At 39.5% G+C, this 24,268-nt stretch overlaps 1 protein-coding gene across 2 annotated transcripts in view; it reads left to right on the top strand.

Moving 5' to 3' along the window:
• The window catches only part of CLASP1 (cytoplasmic linker associated protein 1), a 171,377-nt gene that overhangs the window by 122,707 nt on the left and 24,402 nt on the right, over positions 1-24,268 (top strand). Inside the window, exons 26-32 of one of the 2 annotated variants that reach the window (XM_066323059.1) lie at positions 1,155-1,218; positions 2,784-2,947; positions 3,844-3,922; positions 4,197-4,340; positions 12,049-12,144; positions 16,365-16,508; positions 17,740-17,846. In XM_066323059.1, the coding sequence (XP_066179156.1) occupies positions 1,155-1,218; positions 2,784-2,947; positions 3,844-3,922; positions 4,197-4,340; positions 12,049-12,144; positions 16,365-16,508; positions 17,740-17,846 (798 nt within the window). The remainder of the gene's footprint in view (positions 1-1,154; positions 1,219-2,783; positions 2,948-3,843; positions 3,923-4,196; positions 4,341-12,048; positions 12,145-16,364; positions 16,509-17,739; positions 17,847-24,268) is intronic. The other variant, XM_066323060.1, reaches the window with a different exon arrangement.

The following is a 24,268-nucleotide window of genomic DNA, read 5'->3' as shown; positions in this document are numbered from 1 at the left end:
AAATATCTGTAGACTACTGCCTTATTCTGGTCTGTTTGTAGGTTATTTTTAGAAAGAGAGAAGTTGGTGGATTGTAGAATTAATGTTGGTCTAGAAATACGTTCCCTATAGTCAAAATCTTCAGTAACTCTTCTCTGAGCAGTCAGTGTTCATTTCTCTAGTTGCTCTAGTTTTATAGTAATTGTGAAAAATGTCTATTTGCATCCATAGTATGCAGGAAATGTAACTTAACTGCCTTGTTCTGTTTTTGTTTGCACCATAAACAAGAAGAGCTGCTGTATTTTTTGCCAGTTTGCCTTGCAGGAAAGCTAAGACTTTTCAGTACATTGCAGATAAGAGCTTTGGCAACAAAGAGTTCTGCTTTTGACTCCAACTCAGTATCTCATGCATCATTCTTTTTTCCCCGTGCCATAAAAAGAGCACTACTGAGCACCCAATAATCTCTTACTAATAGGAACTTAGATTGTTCCTTGATGTAATTATCTTCTGATTTAATAGGTTGCTGTTTGTTAATGTCCCTTCCATTTCTATGTGTTTTGCTGCTCAATATGCCTGCCTGCTGTCAGGCTTTGGAGTCAGTTCTCATCTGTTAATAATCTCTGATTCTAGACTGATACTACTGAAGCAACTAGGAATTTAGACCAAGAGATTTGATTAGTATGTAACCAGAAAGTTCTAATCTTACTTGAAAATTTGAAATCCTTGACACAAAGGAGAGTTGAAAAACCTATTCTTAAGGTGAAAAAAAATGCATGATTCAGTGATTCATCTAGCTTGACCCAGACAGAAACTAAGTGCGTTGCAAATGTGCACATTTAAGTTGTCTTCTAGAATCCAGAATATAGAAGAAAATAAAAGCAGCAGAAAATACAATTGTCTGGTTAAAGATTTTAAAAAATAAATGTTTATTAGATTCTTAATGTAAAACAGGTGATCCCAGCAGTTAAACTGAAGTGCCAGTAAAGGCTTTGCCTAGATATACAAAGTTTTCGGAAGTGTGACTGAAGTAACATTTAAATAAAGAAGGTTAGATCTTTAACTGTGCAGCCTCACCCTGAATTAAGCTGACAGCTTACTGTGATTTATTAGCTGCTTTTCTTTTTTCTGCATCTAAAACTTTGGCATTAATGTCGTGTTTTATTTCTGTATTTTAGCCGAGTCGAGTTAAAAAGGCTGTGTGAAATATTTACTCGCATGTTTGCTGACCCACACAGCAAGGTAAGATCACAAAGCCTTGGCTCACTCTCCTACATTACTGTATGTGCACATTTGACACTGTTCCAAGATGAGTGGTTTGTATTTCTACCCCTGCCATCTGCCGGGGAAAACTGGCATTTAAAAATCTCCTTAGTTTTTTTTACAAGGATGGGATGTGTCTCAGTCTCTCTTACATTGCCAAGAGTTGGTTACTCCATGCTTCCTTGAGGAACAGCTTAATGCCTGTCAGAGGTCACCTCCTGGAGCCAGAAGTTCAGTTTGATATGCCCTTCTCTAGTGTGTATTTTTGGTGATGGAAAGGGAGGAATGGTTCATGAGGGGTCATGAGCCACTGGGGTTTCTACACCTGGGAGCAAGTGTCTCACCGGGATACTATTATGAATCTCATAATCAAGGTCTTTATATAGCTACTCTGCCTTCCTTAAAACACCAACCATTGAAGTTAAAGGCTGTGGCATGAATTTACAGACATTTCTTAAGAAGAAGGGGGCCACAGAATGGGGAGGTATGGCCCATAGGCATGTTCAGAACTATGGATTTCTGTGGGCAGCTAAGGGGGAGCAGAGAGAAAGGAATAGGGAATTTCATGCCCTTTTCTGAGTTTTGCTAGTTTAGGAAAAGCAGTAATGGCAGTATAAAAACATCAGCAGTTGGGTTGAATGCAGTTTGAGAAGGAATAAGTTGTATAAATCTTTGTATTTCAAGACCTCTTAGTAAACCAGTTTTAATAAATGATTGCCAGGTGGAAATTCCATGGGCAGGCAGAGTAGCCTGTCGCAGGTCATGCTCAAAAAGTGCATTTTTGGCCTTAATTATGCTGTGGACCAGTTGTGCCACAGGTCTCACCAAGCTTGTGGTATCTGCCTGTAAGTTCTTAATGCTTTGGTTCCCCAAGGTATGTGTAGTAGAAAGGATGGAGGCGTAATTATTTGTTTGCGAAATATTTCCAGTTTCTGAGTAAGGTGGGAGTTTATTGCATGCTGGGCTCCAGTGTGTCCTTTGTGGCAGCAGTGATCTGTCATCTTCGCTGCTGTTATAGAATTACTGATAAAAACTCAGTAGCTGTGGTGTTAAACACACATAGCTTTGTTCATATAACTGTATATAAACATACAGAGTTACTTTCTTGACTGAGGAGACTGAATCTGATCCAAGGTATATAATGTTTTAAGTAACTCTGCTGAGAAGAGATGGTGTTTTAAGAAAACATAAACTTTCAATGAATGTGTCTTTTATCTGTTGAGAAACTGCATCCTCGATCACTCTGTGTGCTAACGAGTGGTTTGTTTTGTTGCATGGCCTGCTTTGCCGTGGAATTCACAACAGAGAGTAAGTGTTTTCTACCCCCTTCCTTCATTCGTTACCTGTGGTACTTTAATACAACACATTTTAGACATGTCTTGTCTGATTATTTTTTTTTTCCTGAGCAATGTAGTCACTAAAAATCATTCATGAAACTTTTATAACAAAATCATCCTGAAACTCAGACTGTAACCCCCCTTTCCCTTTGAATATTTTTCTTTTAAGAACTGTATTACTTTTTCTGACACTTGTTTTGTTTATAGGTCTTCAGCATGTTTCTGGAAACCCTGGTTGATTTCATCATCATTCATAAAGATGACTTGCAGGATTGGCTTTTTGTTCTCCTGACTCAGTTGCTAAAGAAAATGGGAGCAGATTTGTTGGGGTCTGTGCAAGCAAAAGTTCAAAAAGCTCTGGATGTCACCAGGTAGAGTACTCAGATGGCAAATGTTGTGGAAGTTGTTTCGGGATTACAGGAAGGTGTGATTTTAGAAATCCAACAGTGTATTTTGAGGGCTCAGTCTTGATGAATATAAGAATAAAGGAGAACAAAGTTATGTCACAATATTTCAGGTATTGAATTAAAAAGGCCTGTCTCTCTTCTAAATAAATACCTTTAAAGCATAAATTTTAAAGCATAAATTAAAAACGCATTACTGATTAATTTTAGGGTTTTGTGGGGTGTGTGCTCAGATATCAGTTTTTTTTGATTGACAGGTACCAAAAAAATGGGAGTATTCAGAATATGAAAGGTGCTTTACCACAAAGTTCAGCATCTCTTTCATGTTGTTCACACACAAGTAACAGTCACCTCAGGATAAAACCTTGAATGCTACTGCAGTGCTCACACCAAATTTGTACTCCATGTCCTTTTCAAAGGATGTCCAGCACAGGACACTATTACAATAAAATTCAACTCATTCTAGGAATAGGATACTCAAAAAAGAAAAGAAAAAGTAGTAATAATCTAGGAGAAAATAGTGGGGAAAAAAAGGAGAGGGATCAAAACTAGGTATGAACCCTAAGGACAAGATAAACCAAGCTGCTACTAGAGATAAGGGAACAAAGCAGGGTCTGAAATGAAATGGACAGGCATGAGAAAACTGTACAGACAGTAGAGTAACAGTGTGTAAAGATACTGATTTAGCAGTTTTCTACAGTATTGTGTCAATAACTTGCTAATCCTTAAGCTTAGAGTTTCTCATAATGATGGTAAAGTTACCAAGAAGAAAAGCATGTTGAAATCTGTTATGTGAGTTTTGAGGTATTGAGTTAATTTAGTTTATCTTGTATTACATTTTTGCTTTTGTTTCCTTTGGACAGGGATTCTTTTCCATTTGATCAGCAATTTAACATTTTGATGAGGTTTATTGTAGATCAGACCCAGACACCAAACCTGAAGGTCAGTATCAAAAGCTATTTCACTAAAACAACAACATGCTTGTCTTAGCTTGTCATGTCAGGCATACCATAAAGCACAGAACTCATGAGAAGGTAATTGTTGCATTATGTGCATGATATAGAAATTATATTGGCAACTTGGAGACATGTCCCAGGGATGCTTCCTCCTCACCATGTGATGTAAGTCTGGGGGGATCATTAGTGGGATCTGTTCCTGTGAAGAAAATGCATCTTTGCCAACTCCTGAGCTTCGCAAATCGCTTTTTATTTCTCAGGTCAAAGTTGCTATCCTGAAGTATATTGAGTCCTTGGCAAGACAAATGGATCCAACAGACTTTGTGAACTCCAGTGAGACAAGACTTGCTGTATCTAGAATTATTACTTGGACTACAGAACCAAAGAGCTCAGATGTGAGAAAGGTAAGCCAGGACAGTGAAGTATTTGCAGTAATTGTTGCTCTTCAGGAAGGAGAAAAAACCAAACAGTCCTGTCATAAAGGTAGTGAAAAGTTCATTAGAGTGTAACTTCAGCCCTGATTTTACATACCTAACTGTCCAAACAAAACTGTCAATTCAGTCCACACGCAATTCTGAAGCACGTCTTCATTTTTTTTCCTACTAAGTACTTGTGTGACTTTAACTACAATTACTATACAAAAAGAGGTCATGATTTGAAAATGTGCTTTTTCTTGAGCATTCTGGAAATATCTCTGGGTTTGTATTTTGTTTAGGTGAAGGCTTTGTGCTTTGTAGCCTGAAAGCTAGCACAGCTTCAGTGTTATAATGTTGTTAAAAGAAAGTAAACAAATCAGTAAGCTGCCAGGGGCTCTCAACCCTTCTCTTTTAAGTGCTGTGTGTTTATCTCTACCTGGAAAAAACTGACACAATTAGGTCAGGCCTGGGTAATAGTTACCTTGTTCTTAATCTTGCTTTGCGTGCAAGTGTCAGGCAAGCTAAAATGGGACAGGTAGTGATACTCATCTCTCCCAAGAGAAAAGCAAGACTTAGTTTTATGTAGTCACATGCATAAAACTGTATCTGTAACACAATTTAAATTTACCTTCTATTTCCAGTAGGAGTCAAGGCTTTGAGATGTAGTTGGATTTAAAAAAAAACCCAGCAAATTTAATAATTCCAGGATGTAAAAATTGTATGTGAACTTAACACTACGCACGTAAAATGTTGACTTAATACTAGAATAACATGCAATTTTATGACTTTGGAAATAATAAAATTACTTCTATTTTATTCTGATGAAAGGATTGCTGGGTATCAAATGTGCAGCCACACACATGTGTGCAGCATTATCCAGCAGCTGAAAGAAGGCTACAAAGAAGCTGTTTGAGCATGTGCTGTTTGCCTGCTCACATAGAGTGATTGGTTCTGAGGGAAAAAGGAGCATGCTCTTTTCTAAGGACTTCCTGCAGGGATTATTCACAGCACTGTAGCTGAAACTTGCTTCTCTAAGATAGTCTCCCTCAGGAAAATAGGGGTACTCTAAATTCTGGGCTTGGATGTGGAATATGGATTTGCATTTTAATGTTTCGGTGTCCAAAGTCAGAAATAATTGATGCTGCTTCTGTGTTACAGTTCAGGTGAATCTCAAGCAGTTGACTTGCTGCTGGGCTGTGAGGGGAAATTGTAATTATTTTAGATAGAAAGATGCATTGAAAAGCAAAATCTCTTCATATTGCTCAGCAGGAGAAACATTCCACCATTAGGGGTCATCATTGCTGCGTGTAAAGGGAAGCAGAGGTATCTGCTGCAGCTGAAAAATTGGATGTTTGCTGTTCCCTGTGGGCTAGGGGGAGCAGGTGCTCACTGTGTGGTGTCCGTCCTTCTCTCTGTTCCAATGGCTTGCACAGCTCTGGCAGAACTTCCAGCAAACTCTGCCTGAGTAGTACTTGGGCAAGTGCCTTGGGGCTGACAAGAGATTACTGAACCAAAATTCATTTTATTAAGATTGCATGTGACTTGGATTTGCCTTTGGTGCCAGTAGTTTTCAGATAAATTATTACAGTTAAGCTAATTTAAGCCACTAAAAACAAATGCACAGGTGATCTTTATTTCATCATACCATTGCTGTACTATGATTTTATTAAGAGCATAGTACAAACCAGAGGCTTTAGAAGAAACAGTGCAGCAGTGAATTTATATGCAATCATTGCCATTATCTCTGTCACGACTGTAGTTAACAGACTTATAAATTGATTATGCAATAGTGAATTGGATTATCAAAAGCCAATCTAGTCAGGTGAAATGTTCTAAAGAACACAATTAGGTATTGCCATGGTGTTTTGGCAATATGACTTGGGGGAGAAAAAAAGTAGTGCCTTTTTAATATCAAGGTGATTCATTTTAGCATCAGAAGATTTTGCCTTTGTGGAAGGTTTTATGGTGGCCTTCAAGATCTGTGGTTTTTGAAATGCAAAGCAGACCATGCCCTGTAAACACTGTGACAGCTTGAAAACAGAGACGGCAGTGGAGATTACTGGGGAGAAGGAGAAGAATCAGTTTTGTCTTCAGGTGGTTGAAATACCACAAGAGACCTGTAAAAAGTGTAAAAATAGGTAGTTTTTCAATAGAATCTGGTCTTAAGACTACCAGCACAATGAACTCAGCTCCTGCAAGTGACAAGTGCACATCATTTGTGGTTCCGAGGGCTCCTGGGTGGTGCAGTCCAGTTTACAGGTATGACTGGGGCTGACTCAGTGGAACAGTGCTGCTGCTGCTCAGGAAGCCGTGGAGACAGGGACTCTTTCCCCCAAGAACTGGAGTCCCATAGCCAATATCCTCTTCACCCAAGTGTTAATTACTGAATTCTGCCGTAACGCAGGTAACATCTGTGTGTGGTGGCTGCGCTGTTCTGTCTGGGGTTTACCTTTGAGCAGAGGCAGATAAAGCAGACTTCCTCACACTGGTGATATCTGTCAGTGAGGAAAGCATGTGGCTGCTGTGTGCACGTGGCAATTAGTCATGCAGATCTGATCCTGTAATGGCAGTCAAGGCATCTGTTCAGGAAGTTGATTATATTTTCAGTCTATATTGAGATTATCCTTTTGTTAGTGACAGTCTATCCATTACTACTACTTACTGTGTGTGGTGGTCATGGAGGTCTCAGCCACAAAGTGTTAAGGCACTGGGAAAAAACAGAACAAAAAAATCCATTTAGCCCAAAAACCATTCCAGACTGAATGCTACAGTTTTATTAATAACTTTGTGTATTCTTTGACAACTTTTAAACACACTTAATGAGCACACTTAACCAATCTGACTTGACTTGAACTACAGCTCATGTTTTATAGCTAGTGAGATCAGAAAAAGTCAAAAGAAGTGCTGTTTTTCATAAAACAGTTTGTGGTCCTGTATGGAATGACATGTGTAGTTGAACATAAGCTCTGTTATCACAAGGAAAACATGATGTACTGTGAGGAATATGCAATTGATACTAAAGTGTGCATTGACAAAATGTTGTGATTCCCTCTCAGGGCAGAAACAATTTAAACTGCTGATAGTAGCCATGAACTATGTGCAGTTAAAATTATTGTCAAGCTTTAGATTTAAATTAAAGTCATACGCAGTGTGTTATGGGTAAATATTTGTCTCATTTTAAAGATTGTTAGTATTTGTGAGTGTTTACTCTGCATTCAGCTTAATGCTTACTTCCTGCAAGCAGTGCTGGAAGAAAGGTGAAGATACTTGCCCTCCATGCTGAGCAAAAGCCACAGGGTGGGAGCAGGTCCTGCAGTGCTGTGTGGGCACCTGGATGGGAAGTGATTCCAGTGTGAGGAGAGCACCTATTGGTGATTCCTGCACATGCAGCCAGCTCGTGGCTTTCTCCCTAAGAAGAGTTTATCAGTGGGCAGGGCACAGATCAGGATTTCAGATAACAGAGCTGTAATTTCAACTGCAGTAGCATCTAACCTTGTGTCAGGTACTTGACCATCCTCTTCACTGATTTACTTCCTGCTGGTGCAGGATGTTAATTCTGATTGTCCTCTGGAAATTGTTTAAGATTTGATGAAATTATTTTACAAAAGCCAGTTAATTACCACACTGAAAAGGAACACAGTGGGAATGCCAATACTGTGATGATTGGTCTGTGAGGACACTGTAAGTTTGTAATATTGCCAGCAAAGTTGTTGTGCAATCCTTACGTAGGTAAAGGGCTGATTGAATTTGGATGACAGGCATGGGCTCTGTGTGGGAAAATACTTTGATCCTGGAAAAGAGCCATCAGTTTGAGAATGGAAATTAGAATAAGACTTCTCATTTGACTTTGGCCAAAGCCTACAAAAACCTCATGTCCAAGGCTTGTCTGAATGGAAACTTTTATTTAACATGAATGCCCAGAATTTCTGGGTGTGGAATCAGCTGTGAGGGCACACAGGATGTTAGTGTTTAGGAGGACCTTGTACAGGCTGAAGGGGAATGAGGCCTCCTGAGGTGAAGGGCCAGTGACAATTCCTACCATCTTATTAATCAGCCCAGTTCTGGTCTTAATGATAAATACCAAGATCTGATAAATAACAAGATGAATAACCTGTATGGTTGGTATTTGGAATACTAATGTCAAGGCAGAAGTTTTTTTCCTTTGTTCCAAATATCCTGACTGGCTTCTCTGTTGATGAAACATTCCTATGATGGTTTTATTTTACAAGCTTGAAGGCATTGTATTGTGTTATGGGCAGCCCTGTGTCACGTGTACATCACGTTCTGCCTTCCACTTAGGTAACTGGGAAAACTTTTTCTTTCAACTGCCCTACTTGTCACTGCAAGCTGCCCTTGAATACAGACAGTTCGATGGGCTTTGGTTGGAAACGAGTACTGTTGCACTGTATCAAAAAGCCCAGGAGGGTGCTTGTCTTGCTCTAATTTTCATGAAGATGAAGACCTCCTGAGAGTACCTTGGGGAAGCAATCCTTGGATTGCTGCCACTGGTTTGCAGGTGAAGTCGAGAGATCTCCAAAGAAAATGAGTTTGGGGTCAGATTTTTTTTTTACTTAAACTGGTTGCGAAACAGTTTCTGAATTATGAAGAAGATGAGGAAGATTTCAGAGAGAAAACTGCAGGCCAACAGACACTTCATAAACTGAAGCAGGCATTGAAGATGTATTTACATCTTTAACTAGTAATCCTCAAGGTCATTCCTTGAGAAATATTGATATTGTCACTTTGATAAGCAAAACCTATCTGTCAGTGAAGCCTAGATCGAGCAACTTTGGATAAACTATTGCTGTGATATCTGTAGGAGGACCAGTGAGTTACAGGAGAGCAAACACTTGCGGAAAGAAAATTAGACTCCTTTGCATGGTGATGCCATGAGACCTCTAAAAACTCTTGGAAGTTTTAATCATCCGTTTAGCATCAGTCTGATTTCAGCTGTTCTGGGACAGATGTGTCACATTAAGAGCACTCTCAGAACCTCTTGGTGAGCTGAAATGGCGTTGCTTGTTTGTACTGGTGTTGACCAATAAACACTGTTGGTCATGGCCTGTTACAGTAGCAGTGGTGAAGAGGACATTTGCAGAAATACTTTTGAACGGCAAAAGATTTTGGTACTCTTAGACCACAGACCCTTGCCTTTCTGGGTCAGAGGTTTCTCTAGCACTCTTGCAGTATTATTCCTACACCAGATTTGTGCATCTCATGGACTCCATGATGAGCCAAGTTACCAGAGCACCAGGCATTATGATTTAATTTCAGGCTTATGGAATCTTAAATAGGACTATGTCCATATTGCTGGCATCAGCCTTTCAACCAAAGAATATTCCAAAAATAATCAAACTCAGTGTAAATGCCCAGAGGAACTTCTATCAGGCATTTAAACATAGTCAGTATTAGGAAAAATAGTGTAATACATGAAAAATGGCACCTGGTGGACTCTAGTGTTTACTTGATTTAAGGCTAACAAAAAGGATCTCTGTGTCCTAGCTGTGTTTCCAAAACAGTATTCCTCATTTTCTGTTTGTTTTGAATTTGATGCTACAGAGCTATGAGAGCCGAAATGTTTTTAGTGTACGCAGTGTAAGGAAAGTGGCTTTCCCCCAGTGTTAGTGGCTAGAAAATCATGATGTGCTTGTTGGAAGCATAGTGCTGGGGTGGATTTCCTTAAACAGAGTCCGTCTGCTTTATACAGGCTTCTGGGATTCTCTGAGCTGAAAACAGCTTAAATATAAGCACATACTCTGTTTGCTAGAAAAGCTAGGGCTTGGTAATATGAGAGAAGAAATGGCTTCACAGAATGTGTATACTCACACTTACATTATGTGTCTGTGCACAATATGTTTGTGTGTACATGCCGTTTATATAAACACACACACACCTACACAGGTATAGGTGATGTGTCTATTTCGAAAATCAAGTCTAGAGGTGATGTTTACATGATGCATTGCAGAGCTGTTTGCAGTGTGACCGATAATTCTGCCATACTTTCTCTAACACTTCAAAAACCCATGCAGTTTAAAGTGCATGTTTTCACTACAAACCATAGGACTTCAGTAGCTCTTTTTCTTTCTTAGTTTATACGTGGGAAATTTTGCCTGAGAATTCAGACTTCTATCTTGCCAGGTTTATAAGTAAAGTTTCTCAGTTGTTAATGACAGGTAACTTAGGTTTCTACTTCTGAAACCTGTTTTTGCAACAGCTGCTATTTTATTATGAGCAAAGTTACTCAGGGTAGGCTAGAAATCAAATTTGATTTCTAGGGTAATGTCTGTCAAGAAATAATGAACATTTTTGCCGTGGTCCTTTCTGTGCCCAGGTCACAAAACAACAGCAGACATGAGTCATAATCTGCTATAGAACAATATTCCAAACATGTGGTGGTTTGGTGCTGCATCTTTTTTGTCTTCACTTTTCTGAGATGCCTTTGGCACTTGTAATGCAACCATTTCTGACTTGTAAAAGCCATTTGTGATGTATAAAGTATGTACTGTGTAAAACAGAATAGCAGTATGGATTTAATCTGTTTCTGTATTTAAATCTGTTAAACAAATTCTTCCTTTTCAGGATGTGGATATGAACAGCATATGCTAATACAAGTGGGCAAACTGTGTGTTTAAAACTTGTACTCAAGTTAATGTTTTTGGATAATGTATAAACTGCTAAAGCCACTGTGATTCACATTGCCATGTCTGTAATGCGGATGTTCTTGCTCATCTGATTCTAGGCCTGAAAAAGGAACAAGCAGAAGGTTTGGTTTGGTAGATTTTTTGTTTGTTCAATGCCAGCAAATACTTAATTGTCCGCTGGAAAGTACACTGAAATAACACTTGTTTAGAGCTTGCAAACTCTCAGTAGATGTGAATAACTCACTTAACACCAGCTACTCGCCGGAGAATTGAAGCCATGTGCCAGTGCGCGCTAATACAAGCTGCCTAACGCACAAGTGCTGCCCCTTGATCTCAGTGGATCTCTGTTTGATCTGCAGTTTAGTATAATTCAAAGTGACATGAGAGAGAGCTTCTCTGTTCTATTCTGCTGTAAGTTATTAAAACCCACATTTTTCTTTGAATGGTGAAGTGTGTGATGCATTCAGAATATGATTATGTTTGTCAAAAGCAAGTAGACGTTAGTGAGTGGCAGTCTTCCCCAGACTGATCACATGATAAAAGGTATTTATAGGCAGTGTTGGTCCATCAGACTGATGTCCAGAACTGGAGACAGGAGTTTGCAAGTTTTTAACTGTAACTTCCTCTGAACTTAGAGGTATCTGTGAGGGCAGGTGCGGGGAGATGCACCTATTCCCCTGTTCCTGGCTGGCCTGATGCAAGTGCCATAATTTCAGCACTGCCTAGGCTCTGCACCTCAGCAGAGGTTTTCAAGTGGTTGTGGAGGCCACCAGGAGGTTGCCAAAGCAAAGCCTTGTAGAAGAACTAAGGGATGATCTGTAAGCCTGAGAGCTGTTGCCAGATTTAATTCTAAATTCAATTTCAGCTGCCCTCTGCCAAAAGGAATGTTCTTCTGATGACATCAAATAATGGTTTTTAGTTTCCGTTACTTGAAATGAAGCAAGAAGTTTATCAAAATTCTTCTTGAAAAATACAGCATGTGTATTGTTCAGGTGATTGAGTTGAAATCTGTGTTTTCTTTGAATAATACCAACTTTCCTGTTTGTCAAACCCAGACGATGCATAGTTGGGTGGGTGAGGATTTGCCAGCTAGGACATCTACAGCCTCCTCAGGGCCTGGTGAAGGAAACTTGGAAGAGAAATGTAAACAGGTAGACTGAAAGCCTTGTGCACTAATCACACTAATTGTGTTTGCAGTCTCAACTCAACTGTCTAGCTGTGAAAAGAGACCTGGACTGGGAGCCTGAAAAAAGTGTGTCTGTCTGAAGTAATTTCTGGCTTTGCTGTGTTTTTTTTGTGTTAACTCTCTTATTGTAGCTCCTCATAAAGGATCAGGGTACAAAGTCCCTTTTTTTTATGGGGCTGCCAGTGTTGGAAGCCCATCACCAATAGATGTTTGAGTAATTTGGAAGCTGCCTTCATGTAGCTCAAGTAGCTATCTGTTTATTTTGCTTGGTCCACTGGAGCAGCAGCAACAGCAATCATAAGGAACTTTTATTAACCGTAGGTCACTGACCACATTTCATTTCTAAAATTAATGGATTTTTCTACTTAGCCTTGATCTGTTAGCCTAATAAGCCCAAAATATTTCAAAGACACTTTATTATAATTCAGCCAAGTTGAAAAAGTTAGAGATTTTGATAAATCTGATTATCATCCGCCATGTAGGTAAAAACAAAACTCAGATATTACTGAAGCATTTGTGTCTCTTTAGCAGTTGACACTGCTGGACAGCAGGAATTGCAGTGACCTAAGCGTGGAACTTCTGGAGCTGCTACCGGCTTGTGGAATCTGATCTCTCACTGCATTGTGATAAGGAAAATAGTAAAGTTACATAAGCAGTCCTTTGCAAATGATTCAAGAACCTGACACTGAGCCAGACCCCCTCTCTCGCACAGTCAGGCTCTAAAGTGACTAGAGTTTCTCCAGCTGAAGCCAGCAGAGAATGCCTTAATTAAGATTGGATAATCTGTAGGGTCTACGTTATATGTCACTGAAGGAGATGGATTAGTGTTCTGTACTAATGGTACAGGGACACAAAGACAAGGGAGAATTCAGATACGACTTTCTTCAGACTAAATATCATCAAGCATGAGTGTTGCATGGTGAATGTTTGTACATTGTATACAGAAATAAGGTTTTTTGTTGCTTGTTACATTTATTTATTCTGGCAGAAATCTAATGAAGCAAGATTTTCAGAAGACGTCCAGAAATTCAGAGATTATGAAAATGTCTCTGGTTTGTCACAAGCTGAAAATCCACAGATTTAAAATTCTTAGAAACATTATCTGTAGAAGATGTCATTTGATTAGGTAAAAATGTGCTAGATAATTGAAACTTAGAGTATTATGAAGTTTTTCCAGATCTAACTATTAGAACAGATGTGGAAATGCTGCTCCTGATGCTCTTCATTACTGAAATAAAATCACTTGTGTCAGAAGCATTGCAGGAGTGAAACTTAGAGCACGTTACAAATGTGATATGAAGCTTCCAGCTTTTCAGGCCATTAAGTAACAACGTTGACCTTATGGTGGTAGGGACCAAGACCTTTGTGTATTAAATATTAAGTAGGAAATTATGGGCAGACTTTCAAATAATGACTTTTGCCTGAAATAAACCTAGAAGTGCTGTTGCATATCTGAGGACAATTTAGAAAGAACATAGACCGGGTTTTACCCATGTAACTCCAGTGTTGCCTTTGAGACCTTTACTGGAGTACCACTCTCAGGATGTAGTAGTCCTTGGCTTTATTTCAAAAGACATAAACTCTAGGTCTGTTTTCTTTGAGGCCACAGAAGATTGTGAGCATTGGGAGCTACTTTTAAGCACTTAATTCAAAGCCCAGTGACTATTTACAGGTGACAGGAAAGCTGCTGAAGAGCACTGAGTAAACAGAATTCTGGCAGACACTCCTGAAGACAAGCTGTATTTTGTGCAAAGAGGGATGGCGGATGTAGTTCTGTTTTTATTAAAGCCAAAATGCAAAAGTGGAACAGAACTGTAATAACCTCTGAGACCTGAAACTTCTCTCAGCTAGTCCTGTAAGACAGTGTCTGTGCTATTAGTGCTTGTGGTGGAGCTTTGCTGAAGGTTTCTCTCAGATCTCTGAGACACATCTCAAATATCTCTGTTGGGCAGCTCCTGACTTACCAGTTGATAATTGCAGATATTCTAATCTCTAAGCGATCTCTCAATCTGTGAACCTGGTTGATGAATTTTTGTGGGGTTTGGTTTGGGTGTTTTTTGGTTTTGTTGGTTTGTTTTTTTAATCTCGGTGAATGTGAGACCTGCTTGTTCTGACACAGAGGATCTGCATGTCCACTCTTAACTATCGAGGGTACGCATGCCGTTCACCAGCAGGAATGTACGTTGGCATGACTTGTCACTTTGCATTCACTTCAACTTGCTGTTCCTTGTTCTGAGATCTCTTGTGTGCAGTAATATTTTTATTACAGAAAATACTGTGTTGGTGAAAGCTTAAAAGTTCTTGGATCAAAATGGACAGAAATACAGTTCCTTGTTGGATACCAGGCAGGCTTCATGGCAGAGTTGTCCAAAACTTCAGGTCAGAGGAAGGTAGATGTTGGAGTTGAGAAAGCCATGGGGAAAACTATCTCCCCACTTCTTTCATCCTTAGATCTTTAGAATGGAGTGAATAATCACATACTGTGTTTCTGTTCAAGTCAGTGAGTTTTGGCAGGAGAGGCAGCATGATCCATCTGGAATGAAGTCTGAAGACCTGTTGTTTGCTGCCATCCTTGGAAGCCTGTTGAGTGTTGTGGGCCTTGGTTCCTTTGTTGGTGATATGAAAAGGATGATACTTACCAAACTTTCATGGATGGAAAATGGTTTTATATATAAAGCTGTGCTAGTTGCTGCTGATGGCAGAAGAAACAGTATAGCTTGAATTGCAATTTGCACACTGAAACAATGAGGTACTGTGATTCCCCTCCACTATGAAGGGTGCTTGTGTATCCAAGTTCATCATCTGTGAAGAATTCCACTCCACAGGGAATTGTAGAGACAATTAATTATGGCAACTTCAGAAGCACATTATTTACTAAGAAATGCTTCTTTAAAGTGATGAGAACAGTGAATGTACATTTATCCCCCCAGCAGGGAATTACATTTGTACCCTTTCCAAAGTTATTTTTCATTTTCAGGAGATTTTAGAAAGTTGCTGCAAGGGTCAACCCCAAATGTCTGCTCTTCCTAATCATATGTGTATGCTTTTCCAAGAGCATGTGTAGCTTTGCTGCTTAGCTCTGTGAGCCCAAGCCACCCACTGCTTTGTGTCCAGATACGTATTCTGGAAGTTGATGTGTCAATGGCCACACCCTCCCTTGGAGAAGGTGCTGCTGCACACTGTCAGAGGTCCTTCATCACTGCTTCATTTTTATTGTTCTTCTTATCAATGTTTGTATACTTTCAAAGTAAAGTCAGGGAAAAAGCCCACAGAATGGATGTGTCCACACAGGTTGGATGCTGTTGGGGAGGTCTAGTTAAGAACACGTGATGTTAATTACTTTTCAGGTCTGCACACTGTGATTTATTCTGCTTCCATTCCCATTTGATTCCATTGTCTTAGCTCAGGATCTGCAGAGCTGTATGTTTGCTAATGGTTAGGGGAGAGATCCTTGTTCCTGGCAGGAGTTCTCTGAGGCACATAAAGCAAACCCTGCCCAGTAAAATGAATGGTAGAATTATCAATTGTTTCAGTGGTACCTCGATTTCACTTACTCTCCTAAATTTCAGAAATCTGGTTTAGCCTATCCATGGTTGAGAGAATGATGGTTGTCACCATCCTCATAAATCTTCCACTTCAGATGGAGTTTTTTATTGCTGAAACAGCCTGAGTGGTCAAGACTTACAAGGAGAGGTGGATTATCTGATGAAACAAACTTGAGATCTCTAGGAAGAGAAGAGGTTTGGGTGGGAAGAGAACTCATCCCATTCACATAAAATAAAAAGCACGGGAATGACAAATTGCAGTCCTAGAGTCTTCATACTTGTTTGAACTTCTGGTTTTATTTGTTTTCAGTAAATCTTTGCAGTAACTTGTTCGGTTGAAATATGTGCTAGACAGGACAACGGTAAGAGTTTCTCACTAACTGTGAAACAGCTGTACACTACACATCTGGGAAAATAGTGATATAAATGCAGAAATATATTTAAGCTTTAAGAATGAAAACTAACTTTTGCTGTTAGTAATTCGTTATGATCTATCACAAAGAACATTTCAAAGGTTTGTCTGGTAGAGGAGTCTTCTTTTTGAATGAAACACACGTTTACTGTAAGGATCACTACCAAGAGAATGCATGCCCTTTTCAAAGAGCAAAAACTGATGGTGTCTTTTTCTTCTTCTTTTCAGGCAGCACAAATAGTCCTGATTTCTCTCTTTGAATTGAACACTCCTGAGTTTACCATGTTACTTGGTGCCTTGCCAAAAACATTCCAGGATGGTGCTACCAAGCTCCTGCACAACCACCTCAAGAACTCCAGTAACACCAGTGTGGTGAGAGGCCCTTGTCCTTGTGAACAGCAGAGCCCCAGAGACAGCAGCTCATTGATAAGCTGTTGCAGATGTTCAGTTTGAATTATCTGTAACTGTTGTCTTGAAGCAACATGGCAAGAGAGGCCTTTGTTTGATGTTGCTTTTAATAGGGACCATTAAAATAAAAAACTCAGTTATTTTAAAATTTATTATAGTCCTAACCAGAAGAGATTAAAAAATGACTGAGAAGTGCATTAAAGTTGGTGGGGTTTGTGCTTTCAAGTTGGTGGTGCTTTTGAAAGTCCTGCCAGTAATGACTGTTTGGCTAAAACAGATCCTGATACCACAGATTTTCTGGGCTTAAAACTATTACTGAGATCGATTTAATAGCAGTTACACTATCTGTTAAGAAGCTTGCAGGGTCTTTAATGTGACCTACAAGGTCACCTCAGTCTATGCCTATTACCTTATGTTTTGCTTTTATATGAAGCTCTTACATATTTTTATTTCAACGAAGGAATATGTTAGTAGATTTAAATAGGAAATTTCATTCACTTCCCAGAGCAGCGAGGATTAGGGAAATTTTTGTCTTTTTAATGTGGAAATCTTGTGAACTTTCTGGAATTTGAGCCCTCCTATCTTTGCATTTCCACAGGACTAAGTAGAATTTAGTGTAAGCTAGAACTGCAGCATTAGGCTTCCAGGCAAATGGTCTGGATTCTGTAATACTTTTGACTCTACGTGAAAAGTGTCAGAATTGAGAGCAATTTCTACTCGTTTTACTGTGGTATAAAAGATTGTGCAGGCCAGTGGAAAAATGGTAAGTTAGACTCCTTGCTTATGCTCTTAACAAGCATAATCAGAATGCTTTAGACAATGTGGAAAATAGCTGTGTAATTAGAATACTAAATTGCCAGGGTAATGGTCAGCATATTTTGGAGCCTTGCAAATCTTGTTTGAGAGTCTAGATTGATGAACCATTTCTATGGCAATATTTGCAGGCCAGACATGTATGTTGTGTATTTAAATTGCAGGTACTGTGGGTTGTAGAGAAGTGCACACACACTTTCTTTATCTTCAGGAGCATATTAATGACTACATGAACCATGGCTGCAGATTTTAAGGTCATGAGGCATAATCAGAACTGCAGTAAGCTTGTCTAGAGCAAACAGAGGCACTGTTTGGACCTGCTGTACTCCTGCCTGTGCATTGCAACACGTTGCTAATCCTTGTCTTCCTGCTTCTGTGTCAGGGTTCCCCCAGCAATACCCTTGGTCGGACTCCTTCCCGGCACTCCAGCAGCAGAACCAGCCCCTTAACTTCACCTACCAACTGTTCCCATGGTGGACTGTCTCCAAGGTAATGTGGCAGGCTAATTAAACCCCTTGCAAAATACTAAAGGATTTCAACACTGAATGTGCGTTTGCAGAGTATGACTCACTTTGAAAGCAAAAACAAGACAATAAGTTTACAGTTCTGCAGAGAAACAGTGTTTGAACATGATAATAGGTGGCTGGTGATTGACTTCAGTGTTACAGTCCTCATACTGTCTGTGTAATCTTAATGTCTTTTCTTATCATATTAGTTTTCTTTTGTGGCCTTCTTCAGAATTACATTTGTGGATAATAAAGGTAGTATTAATTGGCAGCATTGGAAATAAGATCCTGTTGAGATTGCATATGTCATTGCATAAAGTCTGTGATGACTATCAGAACAAAAGTTTCAGATTGTGACTGTTTTTTAGGCGTGGACTTGTAATCAGTAATTCTTCTGACTATAATACAGGGTTTGTGCTGCTGAGAGAAGTGCTGTGTCTGCTGTTCCCCTCTTATTCTTTGTGAGGATGCAGGACATGCAGAGGTGATGACTGTGTTTCAGTGCTGAATACCTCCCAGATTACTCATGTGGCTCCTCACCAGGCAGAGCAGTGGCCTGGTCTTTTGGCCAGCATATCTATTGCAACCAGGTGTTCTGCTGAAGCTGCAGGTGCTTCCCTAGAATATATTGTTCCACTCCAAAATCTTGCATTCAGCCAACATGGACTCTTGGCTGCTGGAAATGCAGATGTTTTGCAGCATTAAAACTTAGAGCAGGAGAGATGACATTGTAAACAGGATGTGTGGGGACCATAGAAATATGGGAGGAAAGTAGCAAGCAGTTACCTGGACAAGCTCTGGTTCATGCTGGAAAGGCTTAAATTCTGCTGCCCTTGTCTGCCTGTCCTCTTCATGACAGGTTGTGGAAGAAACGTAAACAAACATGTTGGGTGAGGACTGCAATTCATGGTGCAGTATAGTAGTTTACATTGAAATCTGTTGATTTACCCTTGTTACCTGCAGAACTTCCTCTGAAGGGATGCTTAGACTGTGAATTCCAGTATGTCAGGAAAAGTATAGGCCTTTAGGGTTTAATGAATAATTATATTAATTCCAGCAGCATAGGAATCATTGGGATTTCCTGAGAAAATTTTGGATATCTAAATACATCTTTGTGACTTCTAAATCTGCTGTAATTCAAAACTAAACCAAGAGTTTGGAAGCCAAAGCTGAGTTGCCTATTATGAGATTTTTCCACAAAGGTTTCATTAAGAAATTAAGTGGTAGAGTTTCAGGGGAACGGTTCCAATGATGTTGCTTCCTTTTTGACTAGCTTGAGCATTGTTGCCCTGCTGATTTCTGTCATGGGAAATTATTAACTGTGTCTCCCTGTGGTTACGTTGTGGTTTTGTTGCCATGTTTGCATGTGGCACTTATTTTATAATCCCACAACCTTTTATCATGCTTTTTGAGTTTTGCCATTGGGACACAATTGTTTATTGCCACTTCACTCACTGTTTTCTATTTGTCTTTGCTTTCTTCTCACCTCTTGATATCAGGAGGCATATATCAAAGTATTGATTAAAGCATCCAGTGTACAATTGTTGCTGTTGCTTTCTAGCATATTAGGTTTAGAAACTGAAGGGGTTTTTTCCATATATGATTTGTTCTCAAGGACTAGTTTGAGAGGGCATATAATTCCAGAGCATTCTGCCATGGATGCAATTGGCCAGGAATTTCCTTTAGAAAACAATAATTCTTTCCATTTTCTGTAGAGTTTTTTGAGTTGTTTAATCAAAAATTTTGATGTCTTTTTGAGAAGTGTGTCCTGCTTCCTTGCTGGATTTTGTTATTCAAGAGTGACGTTTAAAAGTTACACTTCAGTGATAGGTAAAGGTGGAAGCTGCTATGAAATCTGTTTAAAATATTTAGAAGGGAGAAGCTGTACTTTCCTGTAGTGAGTGCTGTCTGAGATGCAACAGTAGCTGCAGATTTTTGCCGTTTGTAGAAAAGGCAGTGGCAAGTACTGCAAATCAGGGGCAGTAGCTTCTGATGCTCTCTGATGGACTGCATCCTTCTTGAAAATGTCTTGTGTAGCACAGTTTGGGCATGGTCCTGACTTAAAGGGAGAATTTAGCTCTGGTTGTCCTTCTTTCTGAGAAGAGGCTTTGAAAGATGTGCTGACAGATTGTGGTAAATAGGGTATGCTGCAGTATTGCATTCTTTGGTATAGGTGCCTCAGTGTCATGTTTCCATTTCAAGTGCTTGTCATTTGCTGCTGTGAAATGTTGCTTTTCTCTCTACAAACTTGGAACATAAGCACGCCCAAGTCATTCTGGTAGCAGTGTAAAAGGGTAAAGATTCCCCGTTTCTTTGTGTAGCTCTCCTCCAAAAGTGGGCTTGGCTTTACATTTTCATGGGGCTTGCTGCCAAAGGTTTGTAATCAGGTTTTGTACTCCCATTGCCCCCTGGGGTGCTCTGTGTGCAGGCCGTGCTTACCTTGTCCCTGCCCATGTCTTGTACAGGCAGCCTGAGTGTATCAGTGGAAGGATTATGTCCAGTTCTTAATGCCAGCTTTGGTTTTGAAGGTTTTGGTTTCCTTGTATTTTTTTTCTTGATTCACAGATTGGAGTCAAATCCAGAGGTATACGTGTCTTTGGAGCTGGGATGTGTGTAGAAAGGATGTTGTTCCTGTAGGTACACAAAAATGCTGCTAAGCATAGCTGCTCTCCCATATTACTAATGGTTTGTGGGCAATATCCTCAACATTAGTCAGCGAGGTTTCATTGATACAGATTTACTGTATTATGTATGTATTCCAGATGACTGATTTTTTTGGGAGTTGTGTGTGTGTGTGTGTATTTATGTGTACATGTATTTGGGCTCTGTGGATAGGTTTTGAATGTTGTAGTTGAAGTGGACTATGCAAACAGCTGATTTGCCTATCCAGTTGACCTAAGTATCCCCTGAAGTCTTCAAGAGGGTAGCATGCTTTCAGGGTCATGGACAGAGTCCTTTCTCCTGCCTTCATTTATTCCTTCCAGTTCTGCTTCACGGTCACTATAACATATCCACTACATCTATGAGTTACTTCTGCATTTGTATCTGCCTTTTTTTTTTTTTTTTTTTTTTTTTTTTTTTTTTTTTTTTTTAATCCCCCTTTAACAGTTTTAGTTTTTGGTGAGAGGAGTTATGGAAGAAAGACGTGCATTCTGAAAAAGAAAACAGGAAAGGGCACTTGGGAAGACTGAAGATAATAGGAAAAACCCCTCAGATTTCATACTGAAAGCACAGAATGTTTCCTAAGCAAAGCACAGATAAATGGCTCAAATTTGTGTTGGACAGAGAAAATCTTCTGAGATTTAATAAATTATGTTGTAGTACAAAAAGGAAAATGCTAAGTTGTGAAGTCCTTTGGTGTTAGAATACTGTTCTGAATGGTAAATTGACTTCTGCAAACTTAAATGTTCCATTCAGGTTAGAAGTTTTCACCTAGAATTTTGTAGGAGTAATTGAAGGAATATCAAATGAAAATTTGGAGTGAGTTTCTGCCATTATTAGTAGCCCAGAAGCTTGTGCTTAGTTTTGATTATTAAAAACAAATTAACAAAAATCATGCAAAATTAAAAAAAAAAAAAAATTTAGTCCTTCAAAGATCTTTAGAGAAAATGCATCAGAATAAAAGGCTATAATTTTATCTGGCTGTGTAAACATGCTTGCTGTTTCAGTGATAATAAAAAATACTGTTAAAAACAAAATTTGATGCTTTTAGTATTAAGTTGAGCAAGCAAAGGCATGGTAACAGAACTGAAATAAGCCACCCACTTTATACAACAAGGACAAGCCTGCATTGTTTGGTGGCCTGTGTTCAGGTAGGTGAGACCTGAGCTGTGAGACTTCTGATCAGCAGTCTGGGAGTCTGGGGTATTTCCTTGATAATACTGGCATGTAATAGCTGTGGGATTTGATTGCTGGTTAATGAGTGAAATTCTTGACACTACTCTTCAGAGGAGTTTTTTAACTGGCTTTGCTGCTGTTTGCTCTGGAGCAGTTCTTGATTTGTTTGTCACTTCTCATGTGAAAGTATCTTTCACTTGCGTATATACAAATACAGCTATCCAAGACAATGTGCTGAAATGTAATAGAAACAAAGTGGTGTTGTGAATACTCCACCAGCTCAAGCGTCTGTTCTCATTGAGGAGTGATTTTGAAAATCCATGTACCATAATGGGAAAAAGAACAAAAGCAGAGATTAGACAAATTGACACAGGAATGGATGTCATGACCTAAAGGAACAGTGTCATACAATAACTTAAAGAGGCCTATGAAGTTTAAGGAGCAGTCTGAATCAACTCAGAGGCTGGCTTCACCCAGTCTTTCCAACTTTGTCTGCTGACACCTGGGCCAAGTCCCCGTGGTACATTTATACTCCAGACTGCCTTTCACTTGCTGCATATTTGGGTTCAGTGAAACAGGATCAGATATTAAGCCTTGCAAAGGTTTTCTGATTGTGTAGGGCCTGACTTCAGGCTTTTATAGAGGCACCAGGAGACAAGCTTTACAAGGTACCTTCAGGTGTCTAATAAAAATATAAATTCCAATTTTCCTTTCTTCCAGAGAAATCCTGTTGCTTAGAAATACCTGCTTAGAGTTTGAATACATGTGTGGTCAGGGATTATTTGCATAGAACATTATAAATGGAGTTTATATCCATTTGTAAGATCTGCTGGTTAGTACAAGCAGGGACTGGATTTTTTGTGAATCATACTATGTTAGGAATAAAAATGGAAATGAATAATAAAGGCCAAAACAAAGTCTTGAGGCTCAATGGAGTAGTATTGTTTAATTTTGTTTCTATTAATTTTTTTCTCTCTCCAAGGCAGCATGACAGCACTAAGCCACTCAGATTATAGTTTCTTTTTTTTTCCTCCCTCTCCTTTCTCTGTTTTTTCTCTCTTTTATTTCTCCTCTGGTCACGGCAGTCGGCTCTGGGGTTGGAGTGCAGATGGGCTGTCGAAGCACCCCCCTCCCCTTTCTCAGCCTAACTCCATCCCCACTGCTCCTTCCCACAAGACTTTCAGACGCTCTTACTCTCCCAGGTAACAAGCTACCTGTTAAACCTTTGTCTGAGGTGTCACAGTATTATTTACCTTTCACAAACGGGATTTGTTCAGATGTGGGACTTGCAGAGGCTTTGGCTGGAAAAGGAAAAGAGATGATGAAAGCTTTCAGAGAGAGAGGGGTGACGGGCACCCACTTGCTCGCTGAGGAAGATACAGCATGCAAGTGGGATAAAAGAAGTGGATTTTTCAGACTCTTGCACCCATTCAAGGAGATGGCAGGGAAGATGCTTCACAGTCAGTTTCCAATGCAGAACACAGTTGCTGAGCACTTTTGGCAGGCACTGGTTGTGTTACAATACCAGGGGCTGGATCTTTCAATTTGGCTGCAGTATGCACGTGTCACTCGAGTACCTCCAGATGGACACAAACAGCTCAGGAGTGTCTTCACATAGAACTTCCTTTGTATAATGTAATTGTGGAACATCTTGGGAATTTGTAGTATTGAAATTAAAATTTTCCTTACCTTACCGTAAGATTTTGAGTTTATCAATTGCAGTTTCAATATCTGTTCCTCCTCCTGTGCCCTCACATTTTGTTCCAGTCTGCATACAGCTCTTGGATCAATACACTGGACTAAAGCTGTATGCTAGTTTTAAGTAAAAAACATGACCTGAATACAAATTTAATTTGTCAGGTCTCTCTTAAAATCCTTGGATATTTTTTTAAGTTTAAACCCTGGCAACAGACCATTTGTAAATGTGGTTTCTCCTGACTTAGATATGTCTATTGCCTAAGGAGGGACGATATATATAGTCTTTCCTTAAAGCAAAAGGTCTTAATGAAAAGATACTGAAAGAAAAGCATGGACATTTTTCTTTGAGGGCTCAAAATTTGAGAATCTGTGACATCTGAGAGAGAAAGCAGAATTCAGTAGTAGGTACCTCTGTGAATACCTGCAGCATTAAAAGCTTTAAATGAATATTCTGACTCTGCTAGGACACTGTGGAGATATCTGTGGAGGAAATCCCTGTTGATTTTTGGGATAAAACTAGTTGAGAGTGTTTATTCTGTCTTCTTTTATCTGGCACCAGATAGTAAGGTTTGAAATAATGTAACATACATTCTAGCCCAGAGCCTGAAAGTGCAAGGACATGAGTTACTGTGTGCTGCTTGAAGACACTAAACTGTGAATTACTTACACATAGTTTGGATTGGAAACTGAACAACAGTTTATGGAAGTAAAATGTATTTCATGCCAGACTGGAAAACTGCCAAATTTTGTCTTCATAAACTTATAGACAGCTGCATTGGATTTGTGCAGCAGATGGAAAATAATGTTGTGACATCCCTAAACACTGCTCATCTCTACTCACTTCTTATTCATCCTGTGCCTTTCCTCTAG

The sequence above is a fragment of the Sylvia atricapilla genome, chromosome 7 (genome assembly GCF_009819655.1).
Source record: "Sylvia atricapilla isolate bSylAtr1 chromosome 7, bSylAtr1.pri, whole genome shotgun sequence".
Lineage (NCBI taxonomy): Eukaryota > Metazoa > Chordata > Aves > Passeriformes > Sylviidae > Sylvia > Sylvia atricapilla.
Note: the sequence above shows the minus strand (reverse complement) of the source record. Positions and strands in the feature narration are given on the sequence as shown.